Source organism: Papio anubis, chromosome 13 (assembly GCF_008728515.1).
Source record: "Papio anubis isolate 15944 chromosome 13, Panubis1.0, whole genome shotgun sequence".
Taxonomy (NCBI): domain Eukaryota; kingdom Metazoa; phylum Chordata; class Mammalia; order Primates; family Cercopithecidae; genus Papio; species Papio anubis.
In genome coordinates, this window is record NC_044988.1 from 91357269 (window position 1) to 91382242 (window position 24974).

General features: G+C 48.4%; 1 protein-coding gene across 8 annotated transcripts in view; it reads left to right on the forward strand.

Moving 5' to 3' along the window:
- Positions 1 to 24974, forward strand: part of DAB2IP (DAB2 interacting protein) — a 216341-nt gene that overhangs the window by 88696 nt on the left and 102671 nt on the right. For 6 of the 8 annotated variants that reach the window (XM_021927191.2, XM_021927193.2, XM_003911286.5 and 3 more), the window contains exon 2: positions 22339 to 22442. In XM_021927191.2, coding sequence (XP_021782883.2) covers positions 22339 to 22442 — 104 coding nt within the window. Of the gene's footprint in view, positions 1 to 22334; positions 22579 to 24974 lie in introns of those variants that run through there. The other 2 variants (XM_021927195.2, XM_021927196.2) reach the window with 2 other exon arrangements.

Genomic DNA, 24974 nt, shown 5'->3' on the forward strand with positions numbered 1-24974 from the left:
GCCTTGGCCTCCCAAAGTGCTGGAATTTCAGGCATGAGCCACGGCGCCTGGCCGGGACCCTGGCTTTGATAAGGTCTGCAAGAGGCCTCTGGGGCAACAGCTTGGACTCCATGAGTTGGGCGAGCCTGAGAACAGCCCTGAGGTGGGGGGGTTTGTGGTTTCCCAGTTTTCAAATGTTGTGTTTTGTGGTTCCCCAGTTTTCAGATGTTCCCTGAAAGGGCCCTAGGCCTGGCTCTCTGCCTGCACCTTGGATGAGACCTGTGAAATCATCATTATGCCCTTTTCTGCCTTGTTTCTTCTTCTTTTTCTGCTGAGACACAATCTCTCATTTGGGGCTTGGCCCTAGCCTTTCCAGTACCTCCTCTTCCTTACATACCTCAAGGATTGGGGAGCTCACTCCCTCTCAGGTCGTGTAATGTGGGTAAAAATGGCTCCTTTTTGTTATGGCTCCTGTGTGCTGCATGCCTGCTCTGTGCCTGGCAATGAGCTCAACTCTGAACTTGCCTTGTCTTATGCAGTGTTCAGAACAACACTGTGAGATGGATACTGATAATATCCTCATTTCATAGGTGAGGAAACTGTAGCCCAGAAAATGAAAGCCTTGCTCAAAGCCACACAGCTCAGAAATGGTGGAGCCCAGCTCTGCCCACCTCCAGGTCCTCAGATTCGCCTTGCGAAACCCATGGGCAGGCAGACCTTTCTGAGGTCAGGCCCTGACTTTGAGAAGGCCGCCTCCCTTCACAGCTAGTGACTCCACTGGGTGTTCATGGCAATCGTCTCTCACAATCTTGGTCAAAGCTTGGGAGGGAGGCAGGGGAGTGGCCCTGTTGGCATCCGGTTGCCTCCTCCATCTGCCTGGGATAGCTCAGGTGGGGGACCTCCCTGGCCTGCCCCTGCCCCCTGGATCCTGCTGTCACTCATGTCCTGCCAACCATGCCCTTTCCTAGGGCATGTGACAGGTCTCAGGGCCTCAGCCATGTTTCTCCACCAAAGCCCTTCGTGCTGAGGGTTCAGAGTCCCCTAGTGTGAGTTCCCTGGAGTCTGGGGAGATAGCTGAGGTCTAATCCCCAGAGCTTTCCAGGTCCTTGAAGGAAGCCACAGGCCCCAGTGAATCTGCTGGAATGTCAGCCTCTTGCCTTTGTCCTTCCTGACCCACCCTCATCACCTTTAATAATCAGGAAGAGAATAGCTCCCTTTCACCAAGCTGAATGTGTGCCCGGCCCCATGCCAAGAGCTTCCCCTGATTACCTCATGTCTCATCTCAGCTCTCTAGTCCTCCTAGCAGGTAGGGGTTATTGTTGTTACTTTCCTTTGCCAGGTGAGGAAACTGAGGAAACCAAGCTCTGGGTGTGATATTTCCCCTGCATTTTCCTCTCAGGGTGGTGAAATAACTGGTTTGAACCCAGGCCACTGGACTCAAAAGCTCATGCTCAGAAGCCCCAGGGCTCCCTCTAACTTTCTTGGTTGCTGCAACTCAGAGAGCGCTGAAATGGACCCAGGTCATGCTCCTCATCTCAGTGGTTCAGGTTTCGGTTCTTCTATCTCCATCCTTCTATTTAATTCCATACTTACTAAGACCTGGGGGTACAGGGAGGGGCTTGGAGCCTATTTGCCCAGCTACTGAATGGGGAGGTTAGAGAGATGGGTAATTGTGGTTCCAGTGCCAGGAGCCAACTGTTCCCCTTGACAACTGGGGAAACTGAGGCCCACAGAGCCAAGACCACTTGCCCGTGGTTACCTAAAGACGTTCTTGAGAAATCCAGATCTGGAGCTCAGATCCCTTTGTGTCCTGTTTTAGTGTTGGCATAGTTGGTTGCTTTCCCTAAGATGAGCCCAGATGGGGAAACTGAAGTGCCCAGGCTCCTCACTGGGTCTTCTTGGGGGAGAGAATGGTGATTCAACTCCCGTGTACTGTTGAACTTGACACACACACTCACATACCAGGTTGCATACGTGTTTTGCTTTAGAAATGACATGAAGCCTTGTGACTATTTTAAAGAGAAAGGCAATGGCTGTGATATTTCCCCTGCACCTCCCTCTCGGGGCCACTTGGTTAAATGTCAGGAAAGGGAGAGTATTTCCTGGTCAGGAACATTCAGAGCTTGCTGGGAGCTGAAGTTTTGTTTTCCATTAAGTAGGTATTCGGGGAGTCGATTTCCCTCCGCCTCCACTGCTGTTTCCCGGGAAGGTTGCGCTTGACAGTTGCAGGGAGGAGGGGTTTGAGAATGAGCAGCCGAGATGCCCATGTATCGTGTGCCCGCTCTAGGAGTGGCGGGGTGGCTATTTTTAGCCATCCCGATTCAGTAGAGGCATTTCAGCGTTTGTTCAATATTTAATTATCCATCTGAAATTGGCCCATGTGGCCTTCAGTTTGGAAGCAGCTCTCTGTGCTGTGATTTCCCAGTTGCATAAATAAGGAAGCAAGGGGAATCTCAATAGCCCTCCAAATAATAATAATGAAAAAAAAAGGTAGACTCGGTACTCAGCAAAGACAGGCTTGGTTCATCGGTCTAGACAGACCACCTGTACGTTAGCAGAGAAGTGCCACCGAGGACGCCCATCACACCCTTGGAAATGCGGCAGTGCTCAGTCTCCGAATCTCGGATCCACAACTGCCTGGGTTTTATTGGGGATGGGTTTTCCTCCCTTCGCCAGGTTCCTGTGTTGACTTTGACAGCTGCTGGGTACCTGAGAGGTGGTTTGGGGATTTTGCTTTTGGAAGTCTTGTTAGCTTTTATTTCCCTCTTCTCTTCTCTGTGACAGATAGGAGAGTACTGTCGGCATCTGGGCTGTGCTGTTTCTTTTTCCTTGGCCTTTGGAGGCAATGTGCCAACATAGCTGTGAAATGAACAAGGCAGAGCACAGGGAGGGAGATGTGGGAGCCATGAGGCTCTGTCTCCCTCGCCCAAGCCCCTGGCTGATGAGACAGAGAGGGGAGAAGAGGAGAGAGTGGGGCCCAAGGGTGCTGGGCAGTTGGAGATGACTCCTTCCTGGTTGGCATGGGGATTTATGGACTTTGGTTTGGAGATTGGAAACCAAAAAATTGGCAATCTGGAATAAGCTTGGTTTTCTATCCATGTATACCTCTATTCTGGGGACACAGAGTTTGGCCTGGGAGTGTGTACAGAGTCCTGACTAGGTCATAAATGCTGTGTGACTGCAGACAAGTCACTGAACATCTCTGGACTCAGAAGCACATGTAACAGATAGATATGACACAGCATAGGATGTCATTATAGGCTGGGAGAATTGTCATTATTAGCTGTTCATCCAAAGTCTGAGGGGTTGCTTGCAAATCAGTTAGGGCTGATCTAGAAAGAAAACGTGATGCCAGTGGGGATTGGACCCACCTTGGTGGTTTCTCGGCATCCCTCCCCTGAGAGGCTGCCACGGGTCTCACTGGTACTTGTTCAGAGCAGCAGAGCTTTAGCGCACCACCTAGTATGTGCAACCTGTGTGCCAGGGGCTGCCATGGCAGATATAGCCAGCCCCCGCCCTTGGGAGCTCAGAGGCCAAGGGGAAGGTAGTCTTAGCATAAGGTTAGCAGATGGTGTGACTAGAAAGGTAGGCAGGGCCTTAAGCGATGAGCAAAGAGGGGAGAACAGCCCCTGGCAGGCTACTGGGAATCAAAGGAAGTATTTTGAAAATAGCAGGAATGGTAACAGTGATCTCCATGTTTTGAGCACTTACACAGTGCCAGGGGTTCTCCTAAGTCCTTTACATGCATCCTGCCTTAAATCGTCATTCTCCCAGGTAGCGTTATCAGCTCCATTTTGTAGATGAGAAAACTGAGGCTCAGACTGATTAAGTGACCCGCTCAGCATCACCTAGCTACTGAGTGGCAGAGTCCAGGATGTTTAACCCTCACTATACTTACCAGAGCTGTGATTTAGGAAAAGAACTCTTAGCGACCCACAGGCTAGACTGGTATGGTGCAGGGAGAAGAAAGTGGGAAGAGGGAGCAGGGAGGCCAGTCCGCTTCCTGAGGAGTCTTGAAGGAGGCCAGCAGGTGCAGGATGGGGGAAGGCAGAGGGCTGGTGGAGAGGAGCTGGGAAGTTTGGAAGGGCTGACACAGGAGAGAGGCTGCCGCCATCCGAGGGCCAGTGCTGGCCTCCTGCCGTGATCTCTCCCTGGCCTGTGGTGAAATGAGGACTGTAAGGGCATTACAGCGAGTTTCCCATAACATCCATTTCACTTCAGTAACCCATTTTGGTGTCTCTTTTTTTTTCTGAGATGATGGTCTTTGGATTCTTTGAGGTTAGAACATTCCTTTTATGTAATGCATAAATGTCTAGTATGCACCATACTAAATTGTGTTCATTTTTTTAAAACATCTGTATTTGGCAAGAAAAGAAGTCAGTGGTTCTATGTGGCCCACCCTCGTATTATGTTACTTCATAGGTTTTATTTATAAACATTGAACTAGTTCCTGGAATTCCCACAGGATGGTAGGCTGACACCCACAAAGGAGAAGTCCAGGGGTTGTTCTTACAGCGAGAGGAGTGGGAGATGGTGGTGAGATAAGCCCCTTGGAAAGGTGTTAAGAAGGGGGAGGATGAGGGTCAGTGAGGGCTGGGGTGGGGTGGGGGCCCGGCAGGCTGTGGACATGGCTGATGGGCCTGCCTTGGATGCTGATGCTGCGGGGGTCGTAGCATCAGACTGGGCAAGGGGGGTCTTTAGGGAGCAGCTTCAGGAGAAGGCGAGAAAGGTGCTGGAGGCTGCAGGGGATCGATTATTTGGGGGAGAGCAGGTGTGGGGTGCAGAATAGGACAGCATTGGAGAAGTTTGGTGAAAATGGAGGTGCAAGAAAAGCTTGGATTTCCCATTAACTGTCGATACAGTCATGGTTCCACCTGGTATCTAGAAACCTGTTCACAATTGTAGGTTTAGCAGCAAACAGGGTGGGATGAGTGTCTCTCCCCATCAGTAGCAGCCTCTGAACTCTCCTGGGACCCTGAGCTTCAGAGAACCCAGGCTGTGGTCCCCCTCCCCTCCCCCAACTTTGGCAATGCCGTCTGCAGTGGCACAGGCCGGTTTTACTAGCACAGGGAGTGCTCCGGCTCCTGTGTGTCAGGGAACATTCTGGAAGAGGCTCCTAAGTTATGGAAGGTCCCCAGGAGACAGACCACCAGTTTGGGCCAAACCCCTCCATCTACATTAAACAACAACAACAACAACAACAATAATAATGTTTATGGCCAGGAACCATGGTTTATGCCTGTAATCCCAGCACTTTGGGAGGCCAGGGCGGGAGGATCACTTGAGGCCAGAAGTTTGAAACCAGCCTGGGCAACATAGTGAGACCCCATCTCTATAAAAAATGTTAAAATTAGCCAGTTGCGGTGGCACGGGCCTGTGATGTTATCTACTTAAAAGGTTGAGGTTGGAAGATTGCCTGGGCCTGGGAATTCCAAGCTGTGATGATCTATGATTGCACCACTGCACTCTACCCTGGGCAACAGAGTAAGACCCTGTTTTGGGAAAAAAAAAACAAAAAAACCCAAAACACCCAACTCCTAAGATTACAAAAAACAGTAAATATCTATTACAGAACAGAAGAAAAATAAAAATCACCTTTAATCTGGCACCCACCAATAAGCTCTGGGATCATTGAGGGGTTATTTCCAGCCCTTCCCCTTCTTTTCTCTAAGTTTTAAAAAATTCTAAAATATTTGAAAGTAGTAGAGAAAAGCATAGAAAATAATATTGCAGACAGTCACCTCTCAGGTTGAACAAACCTTAACATAGCCATACCTGCCTCTCTTCTCTTTTCTGTCTTTCTTAGAAATAGAAATGATTCAGGTCCAGGAATCAGCACAGTGTGGTCTACTGGCCAAACCCAGCCCCTCATCTGTTTCTGTATGACTTGTGAAGCCAAGAATAGTTTTTACATTTTTAAAGGTTGGAACAAAAAGTCAGAAGAAGAAGAACGTAGGGAATTATATGAAATTCAAATTTCAATGCCCATAAATAAAGTTTTATTGGAACACAGCCATGTTCATTCATTTATGTATTGTCTATAGCTGCTTTCACGCTACAATGGCAGAGTTGAATAGCTGAGACAGAGACCATATGGACTTGTAAGCCTGAAATATTTGCTATCTGGCCTTTTATGGAAAGTTTGATGATGCCCGAGATATAACTAAAGCCACCTACTCTCTCTCCAGGGATAACTGGCCACCTAAAGGTGGTGGGTATCCTGACTACATGTGCTTTCTGCTTTTACATTGAAGCCTATGTGTATGCTTCCAAGTGTGTCGAATTGCATTGTGTGTTTAAAAATGGATATGGTGAAATTGCACATGGCAGAGAGGAGCAAACACATATGGACACCCTGAGACCTCGTTAGTTTCCTGAACTCCAGCAGCACGGAATAAATGCCAGCTCTCTGCCAGCCCTGGAATAGGCCCTGCAGCTGCAGAGAAAAGAATCGTGGGAAGAAAACTCCAGAATAAAAAATGGGGAAAGTGACACTGCTGACTCAAATTACTAGAAATCCTCAGAAAGTAAAGAAGGAAAAAGAAACTCAAGGTTGAGAGAAGACTTTGGGCCAGTGAATTCATCCTTGGAGTGTTCAGGAAATCCAGAGATTTTTGGAAGGCTGAGAATTCTTTGGAAGTGAGGCGTGTCTGGAGATAAGGAATAGGAAACATGGACAGTCAAAAGCAATTGTTAGGGGGCTCAAGTAGAGAAGCAAAAGGAAAAGCTGGGGAGGTTGACAGATGCTGAAAACCTTGTAGGATTTATGCTAGGCTATACTAGACTATTAACGCAGCCAACCAGAGGCCAATGAGCGCGCAAACCCTTGCACTGTCCTTGCGGAAGGGCCCTACCCAGCATCCTGGGATGTAACTGGGAAGGATGCGTCTCATTAGCTCCTCTGCCCCACTTCTGGAGTACCAGCTCCAAGCCAAACAGGTCCCCTCTGAGGAGCTGCTGTGCCCTGCCCCTGAGTGCTCTATGTTGAGGATCCTCTGGGCTTGAACGGTGGCCTGGATGCTGAGCCCTCCACAGTTGTCCCCATGTCCCTCTCCCACCAGACGGCATCCCCCAGCAGCAGTGGGCAACATCCTCTGACTCTGAACCACCTCCTGAGCTTAGGGACCATTGGAACTCGGATCCCAGTTCCCTTAAGGAGACAGCAGGGTATCACAGTTCCATGGCCTTGGGACACTGTACCTGTACCACCTCCAAACTCAACATCTTGAAAACAAAATGTGAAATCAACATCCCTCATCTTTTTCTGCCGGGTAGCTGGGACTGAGCTGGGCCCTGGGGACGTAGAGAGAGGCCAAGGGCTGGGCGCGAGCTCAGCTTCCCGAGTGACTTGGGAACACTGTCTTCTCACTCATCTCTGCATAGTGCCATTCCTTCCCCACATTAGGGAAACCCTTAGATTCAGAGATATCCTGTTTTCAGTGTTTCCTAGCTGTAAGGTCATGTTTTGAACTTCAGTTTCCTCAGATTAAAGGGGAGCTGATGTTTCTTAATTCAGGAGTCAATTTTAGGATAAAAATACAAATACATGGCACAGTTATTATCTCTCTTAGATCTGTTTCTCCACATTTCCTGGTGATCCATTTATATTACTTAGAGAGCTAGTTGTTTTAGAACTATTTGTTGAAAAACATATCTTTTCCAGCATCAATTTACCTCAGCACTGTTTTTGAAAATCAATTGCCCCATGTATGTATGGGTCTATTTCTAGACTCTATTCTGTTCCATTGATCTGTATGTCTACCCTTATGCTAATACTACACTGTTTTGTAAATTAGCTATATTTCAAGACCAAAGTACTTCTTGAGACCGGGTAATATAGTCCCCCAACGTGTTTCTTCTTTCTCAAGTTTGTTTGGCTGTCTAGGTCCTTTGGTTTGCCATCTAAACTTAAAATTCATCTTGTCAGTGTCCTCAACATTTTTATTTTGGATTTTAATTAGGATTACGTTGACTCTATGGATCAGTTTGCGGAGAAATGCCAACTAAGCAGTAGTGAGTCTTCCAACCCTTGAATGTAGTATATCTCTTTATTTAGATCCTTAGTGTCTCTCAGCGGAGTTTCTGAGTTATTAGCCTGTTGTGTGTTAAATTTATTAAGTATATTTTGGTGCTCTTGGCTAATCACTGAAGCAGCTGAGATTTTACTCTACTTGCAGCTAACAAGTTAAACAGGTAGTTTCATGAGTGCCGGCGGAAGATATGAGACACCTGGGTCAGAGACAAAGGACTCTTATGATTCATGGCGTAGCAGGCAGCATAAGCTTCAGGTTTATATCAGTTCCCTTTCCTGCTAACTTCCTAGGGCTGTTGTAGAACATAAAATCATCTATGCTAGAACATAAAATCATGATCTATTCTAGAACATAAAATGATCTTCTCTGTAGCTTTCCCAAATTATAACCTCATGTCCCTTACAGGATCTGATACACAGTCTGAGTCAACTGTTCTGGAGGCTAAAAATTACACAAAAGACTGAAATTCAGTTTTGTTTTAGTATCAAGTCATTAAATTAGAACCTTGGAGATAAGTTAAAAATTGACTTCCAAGTTGCCATATACAGAAAGGTAAAGAAAGTTTCAAAATTATGTGGAAAAACCAACATGCACATACTTAAAACTTTATGCCTGTTTATATTTGTTAGAAAAAATAAGCCTATTATTTCATATAGTCACGTTGTCCTAATTTAATAATATAGATTTCAAATAAACATGGGTTGGACATGGTGGCTCATGCTTGTAATCCCAGCACTTTGGGAGGCCAAGGCTGGAGGGAGGATTGCCAGAGGCCAGGAGTCGGAGGCCACCCTGGCCAACAGAGTGAGACCCCCATCTCTAATGAAAATAAATAAAGAAAAGAACAAAAGTGCAGAACATTACTAAGGTGGAAATTTTGGGGGAAAATAGTTTACAGTTAATGAATGAAATGAAAAATAAGATGAATTTAATAATACATGTGGATATTTAGGTTTTGATAATCATGGTTCCCTCTGGAGTGCTATAATTAGAACTTATATACCCTAAAGAAGTATTATTGATGTAATTAGTACCTATACTAAAGGTAAAATACACAGAGTGTGGGGTGACTGTATGAAAGGATAACATGTGTACAGATGTGAAAACATCTCCAAGCTATATTATGAAATAAGAAACCAAGGTACCCTATATTTTTGTGGTTTTCAAGCTCTATCACATATGTCTTTTGATAACAAGTGCATTATGGAGAAAGAATAAAGCTTACCTTACATGGGAATAAGTGTGATATTTCTAAAAGGAAGCTCTTCTCTTTCATTAAGGCAGTTGCAGATTTGAAGGAGAGATGGGAGGCCTTGAAAGTCCACAGTCCTGAATCAGCCGATGATCTGAACCTCTATCCCTCTATCTTTACTTTAATATAACTAGAATATGTTGTGCCTCGATCCATGGATGTATTAGTGCCTGTGACTGCTGTAACAAATTACCAGAAACTTGTAACTTGAAGCAGCAGAAAGTTATTATCTTACAGTTCTGGGGGACAGAAGTCTGAAATCATTTTAGCTGGGCTAAAAGCAAGGTGTCAGCAGGGCTGCACTCCTTGAGGCTCTGGGGAAGAATCCATTTCCTTGCTTTTGCCAGCCTCTGGAAGTTGCCTGGTTCCTTGTCTCATAGCCCCGTGTCACTCCCACCTCTGCTTCCATCATCAAATCGCTTTCTCTGACCTGCCTATCTTCTTGTAAAGACCTTTGTGATTATTTTAGGCCCACCCAGGTAATCTAAGATAATCTCCTCATCTCCTTAATTTAATCACATCTGCAAAGTCCCTTTTGCCATATATGGTGACATATCACAGGTTCTAGGGATTAGGACACATGGTTCTTTGAGGGCCATTATTCTGCGTAGCACAGGTGGGTAAGGTTTAGTAACCTCCAAGCAACACCTTTCCTCCCTGTCCCAGAGAGGGGTGCCTAAAGGCTGAGCTAGAAAAAGTGTGCAGTGGCATGTTCTCCATCATAAGTGGGAGTTGAACAATGAGAACACATGGACACAGGGAGGGGAACATCACACACCAGGGCCTGTCGGGGGTAGGGGGCTAAGGGGAGGGAAAGCGTGAGGACCGATACCTAATGCATGCAGGGCTTAAAACCTAGATGACAGGTTGATGGGTGCAGCAAACCACCATGGCACATGTATACCTATGTAACAAACCTGCACATACTGCACATGTGTCCCAGAACTAAAAGTAAAATTAAAAAAAAAAAGAAAGAAAAAGTGTGCAGTGGGAGCCAGGAGAGCTGCCAATTTATCAATGCATTATTTCAGCAAATTCTTTATCTGGCTTCATCCCCCATCCCAAGCTCCAACACACACACACACACACACACACACACACACACACACACACGCACTCTCAAAAGAGACGTACACAGAGGCATAAGCTGGACAGCTCTTCATCTGGAAAGTTCCAGCAATCTGAAGATTCCATGACTTGTTGCATGGTGTTTTTTGTTTGTTTTTGAGACAGAGTCTCGCTCTGTCACCCAGGCTGGAGTGTAGTGGTGCCATCTTGGCTCACCGCAACCTCTGCCTCCCTGGTTCAAGCGATTTTCCTGCCTCAGCCTCCTGAGTAGCTGGGATTACAGGTGTGCGCCACCATGCCCAGCTAATTTTTTGTCTTTTTAGTAGAGACCGTGTTGGCCAGGCTGGTCTCGAACTCCTGATCTCAAATGATCCACCTACCTCGGCCTCCCAAAGTGCTGGGATTATAGGCGTGAGCCACCATGCCCGGCCTGCATGGTGTTTTTTACCTTTGGCTTCCTGCTCAGTTCACCTGGCTCCTCCCTCGGGGAGCACTAGCCAGTTCACTTTTCACTTGCGAGCTGTTTCCCCACCCACAGGTATGTTCCTGATTCCTGATCTTTGGACTTCTCTGATCCACTTTTTCTTTCTTCCTTTTTTTTTTTTTTTCTTTTTCTTTCTTTTGGATGGAGTTTCACTCTTGTTGCCCAGGCTGGAGAGCAGTGATGGGGTCTCGACTTACTGCAACCTCTGCTTCCCAGGTTCAAATGATTCTCCTGCCTCAGCCTTCTGAGTAGTTGGGATTACAGGTGTATGTCACCACACCCAGCTAATTTTTCATTTTGTTGTTGTTGTTGTTGTTTTAATACAGATTCAGTTTCGCCATGTTGGCGAGGCTGGTCTTGAACTCCTGACCTCAAGTGATCCGCCCGCCTCAGCCTCTCAAAGTGTTGGGATTACAGGCGTGAGCCACCATGCCCGGCCAGATCCACTTTTTTCTAACTGGCCATTTGTATTAGTCTGTTTTCACGCTGCTGATAAAGACATACCTGAGACTGGGAAGAAAAAGAGGTGTAATTGGATTTACAGTTCCACATGGCTGGAGAGGACTCAGAATCATGGCAGGAGGTGAAAGGTACTTCTTACATGGTGGTGGCAAGAGAAAATGAGAAAGATGCAAAACCGGAAACCCCTGATAAACCCATCAGACCTCATGAGACTTATTCACCACCTCCAGAACAGTATGGGGAAACCGCCCCCATGATCTAAATTATCTCTCACTGGGTTCCTCCCACAACATGTGGGAATTATGGGAGTACAATTCAAGATGACATTTGAGTGGGGACACAGAGCCGAATCATATCACCATTTGAGCTGTTGTTTTTTATTTTATTTTTTATTATTATTACTTTTTGAGACAGTGTCTTGCTCTGTCGCCAGGCTGTAGTGCAATGGTGCGATCTCTGCTCACTGCAACCTCCCGCCTCCCGGGTTCAAGCGATTCTTCTGCCTCAGCCTCCCAAGCAGTTAGGATGACATGCATGCATTACCACACTTGGCTAAATTTTTAACTTTTCTTAGAGATGGTGATCTCGCTGTGTTACCCGGGCTGGTTTTGAACTCCTGGCCTCAAGCAGCCTTCCTGCCTCGGCCTCCCAAAGTGCTGGGATTACAGGTGTGAGCCACCACGCCCAGGCTGTTGTTGATTTTAATTTGTTTTGTTTTCTGATTTTGTTTTTTCTCTTCCTTCTATTCTTTTCTCTTCAGATGTATTCAGCAAGTGCAGTTTGTGCTGAGTCATATCACCTATTTATATTTTAATTTTACTATTAGTTTTTGGAAGTCTTAATTATTTTTCATTCAGGAAATGGTACAGTCATCTGTTTCCATTCATAGCCCGTCCCCTTCTCCAAAGAGAACGTCTGATAACAAGTTTCTGGCTACTGTGTAATATGATATTTTTCTATGTAAGTGCATGCACATGTAAACAAAGTAAAACATCATATTAATCACATAGAAAGCCTTACTTTTTTTTTTTTTTTTTTTTGGAGACAGAGTCTTGCTTTGTCACCCAGGCTGGAGTTCAGTGGTGTGATCTTGGCTCACTGCAACCTCCACCTCCTGGGTTCAAGCAATTCTCATGCCTTAGCCTCCCAAGTAGCTAGGTTTACAGGCATCCACCACCAGGCCCAGCTAATTTTTGTATTTTTAGTAGAGACGTGGTTTTGCCATGTTGGCTGGGCTGAGTGTTGGCTAGGCTGATCTCGAACTCCTGTCCTCAAGCAATCTCTCCGCCTTGGCCTCCCAAAGTGCCGGGATTACAGACGTGAGCTACCGCGCCCAGCCAGCCTTACTTTTTATTTTGAAATAATTATAGATTTACAAGCAATTGCAAAACCAGTATGGAGAAGTCCCAAGAACCCAGTTTTCTCTGATGGTTGCATCTTATATAACTATAGGAGAGATCCTCCAGCTGCAGTTTCTTCTAGCCAAAGACCCACCGAGAACGCACCTCTAGCTGAGTAAGTTGCATTTATTACTCACTGCAGTGAGGGAGAGCACACACCATGGGGCATCTCGGTAAGAAATGTGTTAGGTGTTAGGAGTGTGTTAGGAAGAACCTAGTGTAGAATTTGGGTTTTGGTTGGGTGATTTGGGGGAGGTTGAAGGGAGTAGGTTTCACACTAGATGAATTGCGTCTGCTGTCAGAAGGCAGAAGCAAGTCTGTAATTGCGCAGCTTGAGTCCTATCACTAGGAAGAGGAGACTAGCGTTGGGGGCTAAAGCTATGATTGGTGAAGCAGCAGCAGTCACTGATTTCAGCCAAGAGAGGGTGATGGTCGGTATTTTGTGGGTGGCACCGTGACATTGTCTTTATGGGTTACTTAAAAATTATGAAGTGACCTTGTTTTGTCTCACTTTATCATAGCCTCAGAGTAACCTTGTCTGAGGTTGTATCTTGTGTGATTATGTCTAAATGGAGAATAACATGGCATAGCTGTGCATGCCAAGCCAGCTTCCCGATGTCAGGGGCTTTTATTTCCGATCTTTCATGGACATTGGTACCATGCATACGTATAGTTCTCTGCCATTTCATCATGTATGTAGATTTGAGTAACTACCACTGCAGTCATCATCCACCACGAAGACTTCGCTCGTGCGGCCCCTTTAACATCACATCCACCTGCCTACCCTAATCCCACCATCCCTAACACCTGGCAACCACTAATCCGTTTTCCATCTCTATTGCTTTATTCCTTTGAGAATGCCGTGTACACGGAATCACACACTATGTAACCTTTTGATACTGACTTTCCTTGCTCAGCATAATGCCCAGGAGATCCATCCAAGATGTCCTGTGTATCAATAGTGTGTTTCTTTTTTAGGGCTAAGTAGTGTTCCATAGTGTGTGTATTCGTTTTCTATGACTGCTGTAATGAGTTAAAACTTAGTGGCTTAAACAACACAGGTTTTTAATCTTACAGCTCTGTAAGTCAGAACTCTGGCATGGGTCTTGCCAGACCAGAATCAAGGTGTCAGTAGGCTGCGTTCTTTTCCAAAGGCTGTAGGGAAAAACCCATGTTATTGCTAATTCCTTGCTAGGGGAATTCAATTCCAAGTGGTTGTAAGACTAAGGTTTCTGTTTTCTTGCTGGCTATCAGCTGAGGGCTGTTCCCAGTTTCTAGATCGAGGCCACCCACATTCCTTGGCTTGTGACCACCTCTGTCTATGTCAAAGCTGGCAACAGCAGATGGAATTCCTCTCAGGCTTAGAGTTTCTCCTGCCTCTTTCCTAATCACATTTCTCTGACTCACCTTCTTGCTTCCCTCTTCCACATTTAAGAATGCATATCATTTGGCCAGGCACAGTGGGTCACGCCTGTAATCCAAGCACTTTGGTAGACCGAGGCTGGTGGATCACTTGACATCAGGAGTTCAGGGCCAGCCTAGCCAATATGGTGAAACCCTGTCTCTACTAAAAATACAAAAATTAGGCCGGGCGCAGTGGCTCAGGCCTGTAATCCAAGCACTTTGGGAGGCTGAGGTGGGAGGATCACGAGGTCAAGAGATCGAGACCATCCTGGCCAACATGATGAAACCCCGTCTCTACTAAAAATACAAAAATTAGCTGGGCATGGTGGCGGACACCTGTAGTCCCAGCTACATGGGATGCTGAGGCAGGAGAATCACTTGAACCCAGGAGGTGGTGGTTGCAGTGAGCCGAGATCATGCCACTCCACTCCAGCCTGGCAACAGAGCGAGACTCCGTCTCAGAAAAAAAAAAAAAAGAAAAAAAAAGAAACCAAAAATACAAAAATTAGCCAGGCATGGTGGTGCATGCCTGTAATCCCAGCTGTTTAGGAGACTGAGGCAAGAGAATTCCTTGAACCCGGGAGGTGAAGGTTGCAGTGAGCTGAGATTGCAGCACTGCACTCTAGCCTGGGCGACCGACCTAGAATACATCTCAAAACAACAACAACAACAAACTCATATCATTAGATTATTCTCACCTCGATAATTCAGGATAATCTCCCATCTCAAAATCCTTAACCTCAACCACATCTGCCAAGGTCCTTTTGCCACGTAAGGCAACATTCACAGGTTCTGGGAATTAGAGTGTGGACTTCTTTGGGGGACCATCATTCTGCCTTACTCATCCTGGATGCAGCACAGTTTAACCATTCACCTATAGAAGGAGGTTTGGTTGTTTCCAGTTTTGGGGCTATTAAAAATAAAGCTGCTACGAACATTCTTGTTAAAAAAAAGGTGTATAAGTGGATTACACAGTGTTTCCTTTTGCAACTGATTTTTTTACTGAACGTCATATTTCTGAGTTTTATTCATGTTGATCTCTATAGCTCTAGGCCCTTTGTAGTGCCATTGTGTTCCATGTGAATACTGTCCCCCCCTTCCTTGCTGTGTGATGTTCTACTGAATGACTGTTCCCCTATTGGTGGACATTTAGGTTACTTCTAACTTTTCTCTGCTACAAAGAGTGCTGCGGTCAGTATCTTTGTGCAGATCTCCACGTGTGCAGGATGAAGCAGTTTTCTAGACTGGATGTGTAGGAAGGAAGGTTCTGGCCCTAGCACATATGTGTTGTCGGTTTCTACTGGCTATTGTGTAATTGTTCTTCAAGCCCTTTTCACTCCACCAGCAGTGATGAAAGTGTAATGTGCATCTCTGCCAACATTTGGAGTCAGTTCTTTTTAATTTCTAGACTGGTTTCTTTTTCATTTCTTTTAATTAATTTCTTTTAAATTATGGACTGGCCTAGGACCTTTCCAAAAGGTATGAAATGGCATCTGAGAGTTTTAATTTGCATTTTCCCGATCACTGCCGAGGACACAGGGACACCCCTGTCCAACACCTCCTCGTTCTACACCCTTGCCAACTTCTTTTCTCCTGACGCTAGCGTTAGAGGTTGCTGCCTCTACCTGCTTTTAAGCATTAAGATCTGGGCAGTGCAACCCGACAACTGAAATTTGGTGTCTTGTCTGAAATTACAGGATGTTCCTCAGGCCGCCATGTTTCCATGGGAACAAGTAACAGTCATCCTTCATGATTAGGTGGTATCCATGGTAACCAAGCCAGCAGCATTTGAATGAAACTGATTTTATTTATTTTTTGCAAACATATGAAGGTTAAAATGCATTTCTCTGGCTGTGGCTTCCAAGAATAGGAAGACAGCCTGGTAAAATGGAGACCCTTTCAACCTCCTAGTGGAAAGGGGATCCAGGATCAGCTGGTCCCATGCCTAATTTTGCAGACTAGGTGACTGAGAGGTCACACAGAAGTCACACAATGAGTCTGGGCCGAGGAGGAAAGACTCCTGGATCAAGCTCAGAGGTCTGGGGCGGGCTCTTAAGAGATCGGCTGGGTCTCCCTTCCCATGATCTAGCCCTAGGAATGCCACCTTCATACTGTGTGATCTTAACAGATTCACTTAACCTCTCTGGGTTTCTACTGGCACCAGCTGTGGTGCTAGACCTATGGGACCATGAGGCCAGGCCTCCCAGTGTCTGTTTGCCCAAATTAGAAAAGATTTTCTACAAAATCAAAGGCCAAAGGCAGCATGCTGGGGCCTAGGACCCCAAGGCTGAATTCCCAGGGTCCAGAATTAGGACTCAGGGTCGGTTCCCTGCCTTCTTTTCCTGTTTAAAATAGAGGGTGTGTGTGTTTTTACTTGGTGTCAAGGACTGGAGATGACCATTGCTCTTACTCCCTGACCATTAGATTGATGAAATCAGCTCAGAGAGGGAAAGGGGCAGCCATGGAGTCACACAGCAGAGTGAGGGTTGAATCCCCGCACCTGGTGTCAGCTTGGCCCCTCACCCGACCCCATGCTCCATGTCCCCTCCACCTTCTCTGGGGCTGGAAGTGGGGGTTTGGGGACAGTTTAAGGGACTCTCAGCATATACTCTTGCTTCTTCCCTGGAGGACTTTTAGAGGAAGTCACTTTTGCTTCTAGGAACTTAGTTTCCCCATCTGGAAAGTGGACTCACTATAGAGCTGCCCAGGTTGTCCTGTGGGATTACATCTGAAAGGGTCCAGCACATGCATTCTCAGCGGAGGTGAGATTGCCCCCAAGTGGGCAAAAAGTTGGTTCTTGGACTGGAAGATGAAAAAAAAAAACTTTTCTGTACAAAGCCCAGTATATACATTTAGCACATAAAAGATACTGTATGTCTGTGATATTAAAATTTTATGGAGGGGAAATTAGGAAAAAAGTGTCTAAGAAGACTTTTAAGGGAGAGCGACAATGAAAAAACATTGAGAAACCCAGAGATCCATGTGTTTATTAACTTTGTGTTTAGAGCTTACGGCAGGCGGCTGGCTCCTTGGGGAAGGTGTTTGGGGTGTCGGGTCAGGAGAGTGCCTGGCCTGGCCCAGACTCTGCCCTTGATGTTCAGTGTGACCACGGGCACACCACAGCTCCTCTCAGGGCCTGATTTCCCCATCTGTGGATAAAGGAGGTCCCATCAGCTCCATGGGTGACTCCCAGGCAGTTGAGCTCCCACCTGGCGGATCAGTTCGGGGTTTGGAGAAAAGCAGGTGGTGCCTCAGACTATGGTGATTAGAGGAGCGTTTAATAGAGGGGCTGCTTACGAAGGTGTGGGCAGGCCTCGGGAACCACAGGGGCAGTACAGGACCCCAAAGCTAGGGACAGCAGGGGCTGCTTCCCTGAGGCCCTGCGGAGGAGGGGAGAGCGTGGTTGCTGGGAAGAAAAGGTCCAGAAGAGAGGGTCATCCTGATGGTGGCTGGACCTTCCGTGGAGGAGGCAGGCAGCCCAGACGACTCTCCTCCCTCCCTCCCCTCATCTCTTGCCAGGGCTCTTCTCAGATAATAGAGTCTATACAGGCCAGTGCCCTGGAGCAGAAGGCAGTGTGCAGAGAGGTGGAGAATGGAACCAGGGGCCACACAGGAGACACCTGGGAAGGTGCCCCAGGTTCCCCTCCAGCTTTGTATGGAGTGCAGGCCTTGCCCTGGTGTAGGCTGGGAGAGTGGGGAGGTCGGGGGGAGAGCCAGCCACCCTGTGCAGGAGGGAGAGTGGGCGCCTATCCTCCGGCCCCATGGGCTCCTTGCTTGCCTTCCTATCTTCTCAGGTGGAGGGGTGTAGCCAGGGCTTCTGAATGGACGTTTTAGACTATTTTGGGAGCACTCTTTTCGTTTCTTTTTTCTTTTTTCTTTTTTTTTTTGAGACAGAGTCTCGCTCTGTCTCCCAGGCTGGAGTGCAGTGGCCAGATCTCAGCTCACTGCAAGCTCCACCTCCCAGGTTCACGCCATTCTCCTGCCTCAGCCTCCCGAGTAGCTGGGACTACAGGCGCCCGCCACCTCGCCCGGCTAATTTTTTTGTATTTTTAGTAGAGACGGGGTTTCACAGTGTTAGCCAGGATGGTCTCGATCTCCTGACCTCGTGATCCGCCCGCCTCGGCCTCCCAAAGTGCTGGGATTACAGGCGTGAGCCACTGCACCTGGCCGAAAGCACTCTTTTCTATAGACCTGTTGTTGAGGGGATCATGCACATGTTTCTTTCCTTCTGGTCTTAGCTTCATCATCTATCAGATGGGAGGTTGGACCAAGCAGCCTCTGAGAGCTTCCTGCTCAGACCCAGGAGGCAAGAGGCAGGATTCTGGGCATCGGTGTTGGTCTCAGTGGAAAGACATCCTCACTGGGCACCCAGCGTTCTACCAGGGGACTCCATGTGCCTCTTGCCTACAGTGGTGAGGGCCCACCTACCCAGGAAAGTGTAAAGCTGTGGCCAGGGGTGTGGGGGGTGTGTGTGTGTGTGTGTGTGTGTGTGTGTGTCAGGTGAGGGAGGGTAGTTCCTGGAAGCTCCAGCTCCTGTTGTCCTGGTGATCCCAAGACCCCTGTGGGGCAGCCTGACTCTGCCAGCCAGGTTCCATAACTGCAGTGGGTACCCCGTGTTTGTTGGTTTGATGGAGGAACTTTGAGCACTGCAGGGTGCCTGGCTCTGGGTGGGGGTGGGAAACAGACAACCCATCTTCCTGCCGAGACGCCAAGGAGCAAGTCTGCAAGGCTGACTGATGTGCGGGGTTGTGAGTCATTCTGCCTAAAGTGATCTGGGCGCCCCCAGCATTGCCCCAGAGCTCAAAGGATGACAGTTCCCACAGGAAGCCATTCCAGGGAAGAGAATTCTAGGGAGAGGGGAGAGCATGGGCAAAGGTGTGGAGGTGGGACATTCCTACATCGTGGCAGGTACAGCGAAGAGGGTTAGCAAGAAAAGCCAGAGAGTTGTGTAAGGTAGAATGACCTTGGGTACCAGGGTGAGGAGTCCCTTCTCTCTGAGGGTGTTGAGGGCATTAGAAGCACTCGGGCTCAGGGTCCTGACTGTGCCTGGCACTGCCCATCTCCCACTTCTACCGCTTTCCCTAGAGAGGTTGCTGAACCCAGGGGTCTGCCTCTGGCTAAGGTTTGCATCCCGAGACTAAGTCCTGAGTACCTCCTATGTGTTGGCTCCCTGGCTGGGTGTTGGGACCCATGGGACTCAGGGCTGAAGGAGCCATGGACTCCGTCCAGACACACTACACCCTCATTCTTGCTCTAGTGCTCAGTAGCCCTGTGACCTTGGGCTGGTGACTGCACCCTGAGCCTAGCTTCTGCTCTAGTCATTGGCAGCTTGGCTGAGTGTAGCAGGTAGGACATAGGTTATGGGTGACAGCCTCCCAGAGGGAGGTGGCATGTGCTGTCACAGAGCACAGGAGGGTGCTCCAGGTGGGTGGTGCGAAGGGGTGAGAGATGAAGGCACACAGGAAAGCATGGGAAGAATTTTCCTAGCAAAACCTCCAGAAAGAGTGGTTATCCCTTGAGTGTGACTAGAGAGATTGTGGAGGAGGAGGTCCAAGGAAAGTTCTAAGTAGGAAGCACCGTGCAGGAACAGCAAGGGCCTTAAGAGACGGATGGCGCCAGGCTGAGGATAAGCCATGTGGGAAGGGAGCTTTTCTGGAAGAGGCGCCTGGGGCTGGATGGTCTGGACCTGGTGTCAATGCCTGCCCCAGGCCTGCCTGGAGGTCAGTGGGCCTGAACCAGTCTCAGGATGGCTTTGCCTTCTTGGCCATGGGCCAAGGCTCAGGATGGAGCCTGTGCTTATGTGGACTCCTGTCCATGTGACTGTGTGGAGGGAATGACCTGGAAAGCACACAGCGCCCCAGCGTCCTGTTCTGCCTTCTGGAAAGCCTGCTCCTTGTGTGAACCCCACGTCACCTGGCCTGTGTGTGTGCACACATCCCCTGCTCAATGTGTACCTGGGGTGGGTCTGGGAGTGTACACATTGGAGAATCTGCATGAATATAAACATGCAAGTGTGTTTGGGCATTCCTGTCTCATTCCACACCCCTGTGTGTTCACACCTACCAGGGAAACCTCTGCCCTGTCCTTTTTTTCCCTTGTGAGTCAACAGGTCTTTCCCAGGCACCCCCCACGCACCAGGCTCCATGCAGGGTGCTGGGAGGTGGAGAGGCAGCCAGCTTAGGCGTGGGCGTTAGGAGTTCTGCAGACACACACATACACACACACTCACACATGCACACATACTGCAAATGAGAGCGTTGATAGGAGACTCAGATCTAGTTATTGCTATAGGAGCCAAAAGGGAGGCAAGAGCTGGAGGTAGAGGGGGTCACCCAGGACCTCCTCCAGGGACTGCAGGATGGACCAGGCTGGGGAAGGGTAGTAGGAAGAGAGTCCTCTGTTGGGGGCCACCTCTGGAGCAATGGCAAAGAGGCAGCTGGTGCCACACTGTTGTGGGGGAACCAGTGAGGAAAGTGGCCATGTTGGCAGGTTGGACAGACTCAGGAGGTTTTATGTAGGTGTGCTCAGGCCGTGGCTAAACGTTTTCAATGAGCTGTCACCATTTAAGAATCAGAATACTTCATATTTTGAAAAACCCAGATTATCAGCCTCTGTTGAACCATGGAAGCGATGGCTACCCCGAGCCCCTCCTTGTGATGTAGCAGTTAACCAGTTAGCGCCGAGTGGCTGGCTGCTTTCCTGGATTCTGGATTTCCTGCTGGCCTCTGTAGGCCTCCGAAGTTTACAGCCTCTGGAAAATAAGGTCTGAACTGGAAGCCAGAAGTCACAGATTCTCATGTTTAAAAAAACATAGGGGCTGACACAGTGACTGAGCCCTATAATCCCAGCACTTTGGGAGGCCAAGGTGGGAGGATCGCTTGAGGCCAGGAGTTTGAGACCAGCTTGGGCAACAAAGGAAGACCCCATCTCTACAATTTTTTAAAAAAATTAGGTAGGTGTGGTGGGGTGCACCTGTGGTCCCAGCTACTTGGTAGGAGGCTGAGGCAGTAGGATTACTTGAGCCTAGGAGTTCTAGGCTGGGTGAGCTATGATTGCATCACTGCGCTCCAGCCTGAGTGAAAGAGTGAGACCTTGTCTGTAAAACAAACAGAAAACTTGAGAAGTCATCAAGCTCCCCAAGTGTGGTATCCCAGGAGATGGCTGTTATCTGTCTGCTTGTATGCCTACAGTGACAGGGAGCCCACCACATTACAAGGAGTAGGGGTTTAGGGGAACCTTTCCCCCGCTTTTTTTTTTTTTTTTGAGACAGAGTCTTACTCTGTTGCCCAGGCTGGAGTGCAGTGGTGTGATTTCGGGTCACTGCAACTTTCGCCTCCCAGGTTCAAGTGATTCTCCCACCTCAGCCTCCTTAGTAGCTGGAATTACAGGTGCATGACACCACACCTGGCTAATTTTTGTATTTTTAGTAGAGTCAGGGTTTCACCATGTTGGCCAGGCTGGTCTCAAACTCCTGACCTCAGGTGATCCTCCCGTCTCAACCTCCCAAAGTGCTGGGATTATAGGAGTGAGCCACAGCGCTAGGCCTTTTTTCCCCCTTTTTAAAAAGGTATGATAAAATATATAAAACATAAAAGTTATCATTTTAACTAGTTTTAAGTGTACAATTCAGTGGCATGAAATCCATTTGTAATGTTCTGCAACCATCACCACTATCCAATTCCTAAAACTCTTCATCACCCTTCACAGAAACTCTGTACCATTAAGCCATAACTCCTGATCCCCTCTCTCTTCAGCCTCTGCTAACTTCAAATCTACTGTCTCTACGGATTGGCCTCTTCTAGATATTTCATATAAATGGGATAATACAAAATATGTCCTCTTGGGTTTCTCAGCGTAATGTTTTCAAGGTCCCATCATGTTACAGCTTGCATCAGAACTTCATTCCTTTTTAGAGCAGAATGGTGTTCCCTTGCATGTCAATACTGTGTGTGTGTTCATTCTTCTGCTGATGGACACTTGGGTTTCCATCATTTGGCTGCTGTGAACATTTGCATACAGGTATTTGAGTACTTGTTTTCAGTTATTTTGGGTTATACCCAGGAGTGGAATTGCTGGGTCATGTGGCACTTGTATTTTTAATTTTTTGGAGAAACTGCCAGACTTTTCCATAGTGCCTGGATCATTTTCTAGAGGTCAGTTTGTCTGTTGTCCTGGCTGGGATGGGAGTGGCAGGAGGCCCTAGCTGTGTGGCCTTGGCTGTTCTTGTTCAACTTCTCTCTTCTCCTCTATTGGCAGAGTCGCCTCAAGAAAGGCCGGGCTCTCGGCGCAGCCTGCCCGGCAGCCTCTCCGAGAAGAGCCCCAGCATGGAGCCCTCGGCCGCCACGCCGTTCCGGGTCACGGTAACTATCTCTGCGTCACCACCGCCGCCACTGCCACCACCATCACCACCTCGCCCGGGGTGCTGCTCTGCGACCCCGCGGCCCCCCTTCCTGGAGCCTCATGGACCCGGAGAGCATCCGGCCTCCCTTGCTCTAGGTATCCGATCCCTCAGCTGCTCCCATCTCCGTGGCTCAGCCCTGGCCCCAGGGGCCACATGGGGGGTCCCATCCTGAGAGGGAGGGGGCAGGTGGAGGACAGACAGCACTGAAAGCTATGGGGCCCAGCGCTGAGCTGGCCCAGGAAGAGAAGAGGCTCTTGTTAGTTTGGATAAATGTACCCTTGAGGGCGCACACACACTGTGCTTCTGTAACCCTGAAAAGATACACTGTTTTTGTTTCCATGTATTTTAACACCTCTCATGGCATACCATAATTTAAATCTTTCTTGGCGGTACATAAAATGATGCTGTATCTTACAATTGACGATGGCTTAGAACCGACAAAACACAGACTGTATATCGTAGCTATTGAACTGAGTCCTCCCCACCAGCACACAGACTTTTTAAAAATTACAAACCTAAACAGCTTTGTGGAAACAGACCCCAGTGACCCTTAACGGCTGACTGTTCACGCCCTTCTGCATTGCTGTGTGTACACACACACACACACCACCCCCCCAGAGTTTTGGGTCCCTCCGCTCCCTCATTCAGGAGCATTACTGTGTGTACTTCTCTCTAGGGCTGTCCCAGACACCAGAAACGCAGCGATGACATAGACACATTCCTTTCTCCAGGGAGCTCAGGTCTGTAGGGCAGGTGGACGTTGGATGGGTTGTTCATCCATTCATTCGCTCATCAGTTTTTCTGTCATGCCTGCTGTGTGCGAGCAGAGGAAAGAGGGTTCTCGGTGGCGAGAACAGAGAGTGTGCAGGCCTGGCTGTCACCGGATAGCATCATATAGGGGCTCCAGGGGAGCTGGAAATGACTGGCAATTCCCGAGGGGGTCCCACGGGAGCTGGCTTTTGAGCTGCATCTTGAAGGATCCATAGAAAATGGCTAGGCAAGGACAGAGAGGGAGAGAGACTTCCAGAGAGGGGGAACAGCAGTTGCAAAGGTATGGAGGCACCCTAGAAATTTCCTCTGCTTGCCATAGGGCTGGCTCCTCATCCCTTGGGCATCAGCTTAGATATCAGCTCCTGACCACACACCTCCAGGAAGCCCTCTTGGTTTTCCCCATCACAGCAGCCTGCTCTTCTCTTTCCTAGTACTTAATGTCAGCATGAGAATGTGAGCTCATAAGGTCAAGGGCTGATGTGTTTGTGGCATGCAGAAATGCTTGGTGGAGCTGGAGTTGAGGGGATCTGGAGGACAGGGTGGGTGAGACTGGGAAGCCTGGCTGAGTGGAGGTCACATGGAACCTCCAGTACCAGGCCAAAAGGATGGGGCTTTCCCCAGGGCCATTGATTCTCCCCACTGTCGATATGTTATAACAATGCCTTAAAAACTAGCTTATTGTCCTTCTTTAAGATTTCAGTCCACTGGGCCAGGGCAGGGCCTGGCAATCTGCATTTTGACAAACTTCCCCCAGGAGGTGATTCTGAGTCCCCAGCTGGGGGTTGACCCTGTGGGCAATGAGGAGGAAGCCTGCGCTGCGAGGATTCAGGGTCGTGGCCCTGGGTTTGGCCAGGGGGTCCCAGGAAGCTGGTCTCCAGCCTGCAGGGAGCGCCTGGATGCTGGGGCCAGGGTGACCCCCACTCCTATCAGCTGGAGCGAAGGCCAAGTTCTGATCTCTCTGGATCCCTGGGGCCACAGCAGGCAGGGTGGGCCTTCAAGGGGGGCCTAGGGAACGATGACTAATAATAATTAGTAATAGTAGCTGCCTCCATTGATGAAGTGCCTACTGTGTGCCAGGCACTGGGCTCACTGTCCTACATCCCTGATCTGTTTCTTTTGTTTTGTTTTGTTTTTGTTTGTTTGTTTTTGGTTTTTTTTGAGACAGAATCTTGCTCTGTTGCCTAGGCTGGAGTGCAGTGGTGTGATCTTGGCTCGCTGCAACCTCTGCCTCCCGGGTTCAAGCTGTTCTCCTACCTCAGCCCCCCGAGTAGCTGGGATTACAGGAGTACGCCACCACACCCATCTATTTTTGTATTTTTTAGTAGAGATGGGGTTTCCCCGTGTTGGCCAGGCTGGTCTCGAACTCCTGACCTCAGGTGATCCTCCCACCTTGGCCTCCCAAAGTGCTGGGATTACGGGTGTGAGCCACCACTCCCAGCCTGCCTGATCTCTCTTCATCCAGGAGACAGACCTACAGCGGAAATGGTTACCCCATTTCCCAGGTGAGGAAACAGGTTCCGAGAGAGAAAGTCACTTGCTGCCCAAGCTCCAACTGCTACTAAGTGGCGGAACCAAGATTTGAACCCAGGTCTCTCTGACCCCAGGGCATGAAGCACACCCATCCTCAGGCTAGGAGGAGGATCCATTGCCCCACACCCTCCCACAATCCCATCAGCATCATTTTTCCACCTGTTTCCCTTTCCTGAGTTGCTGTAATAGG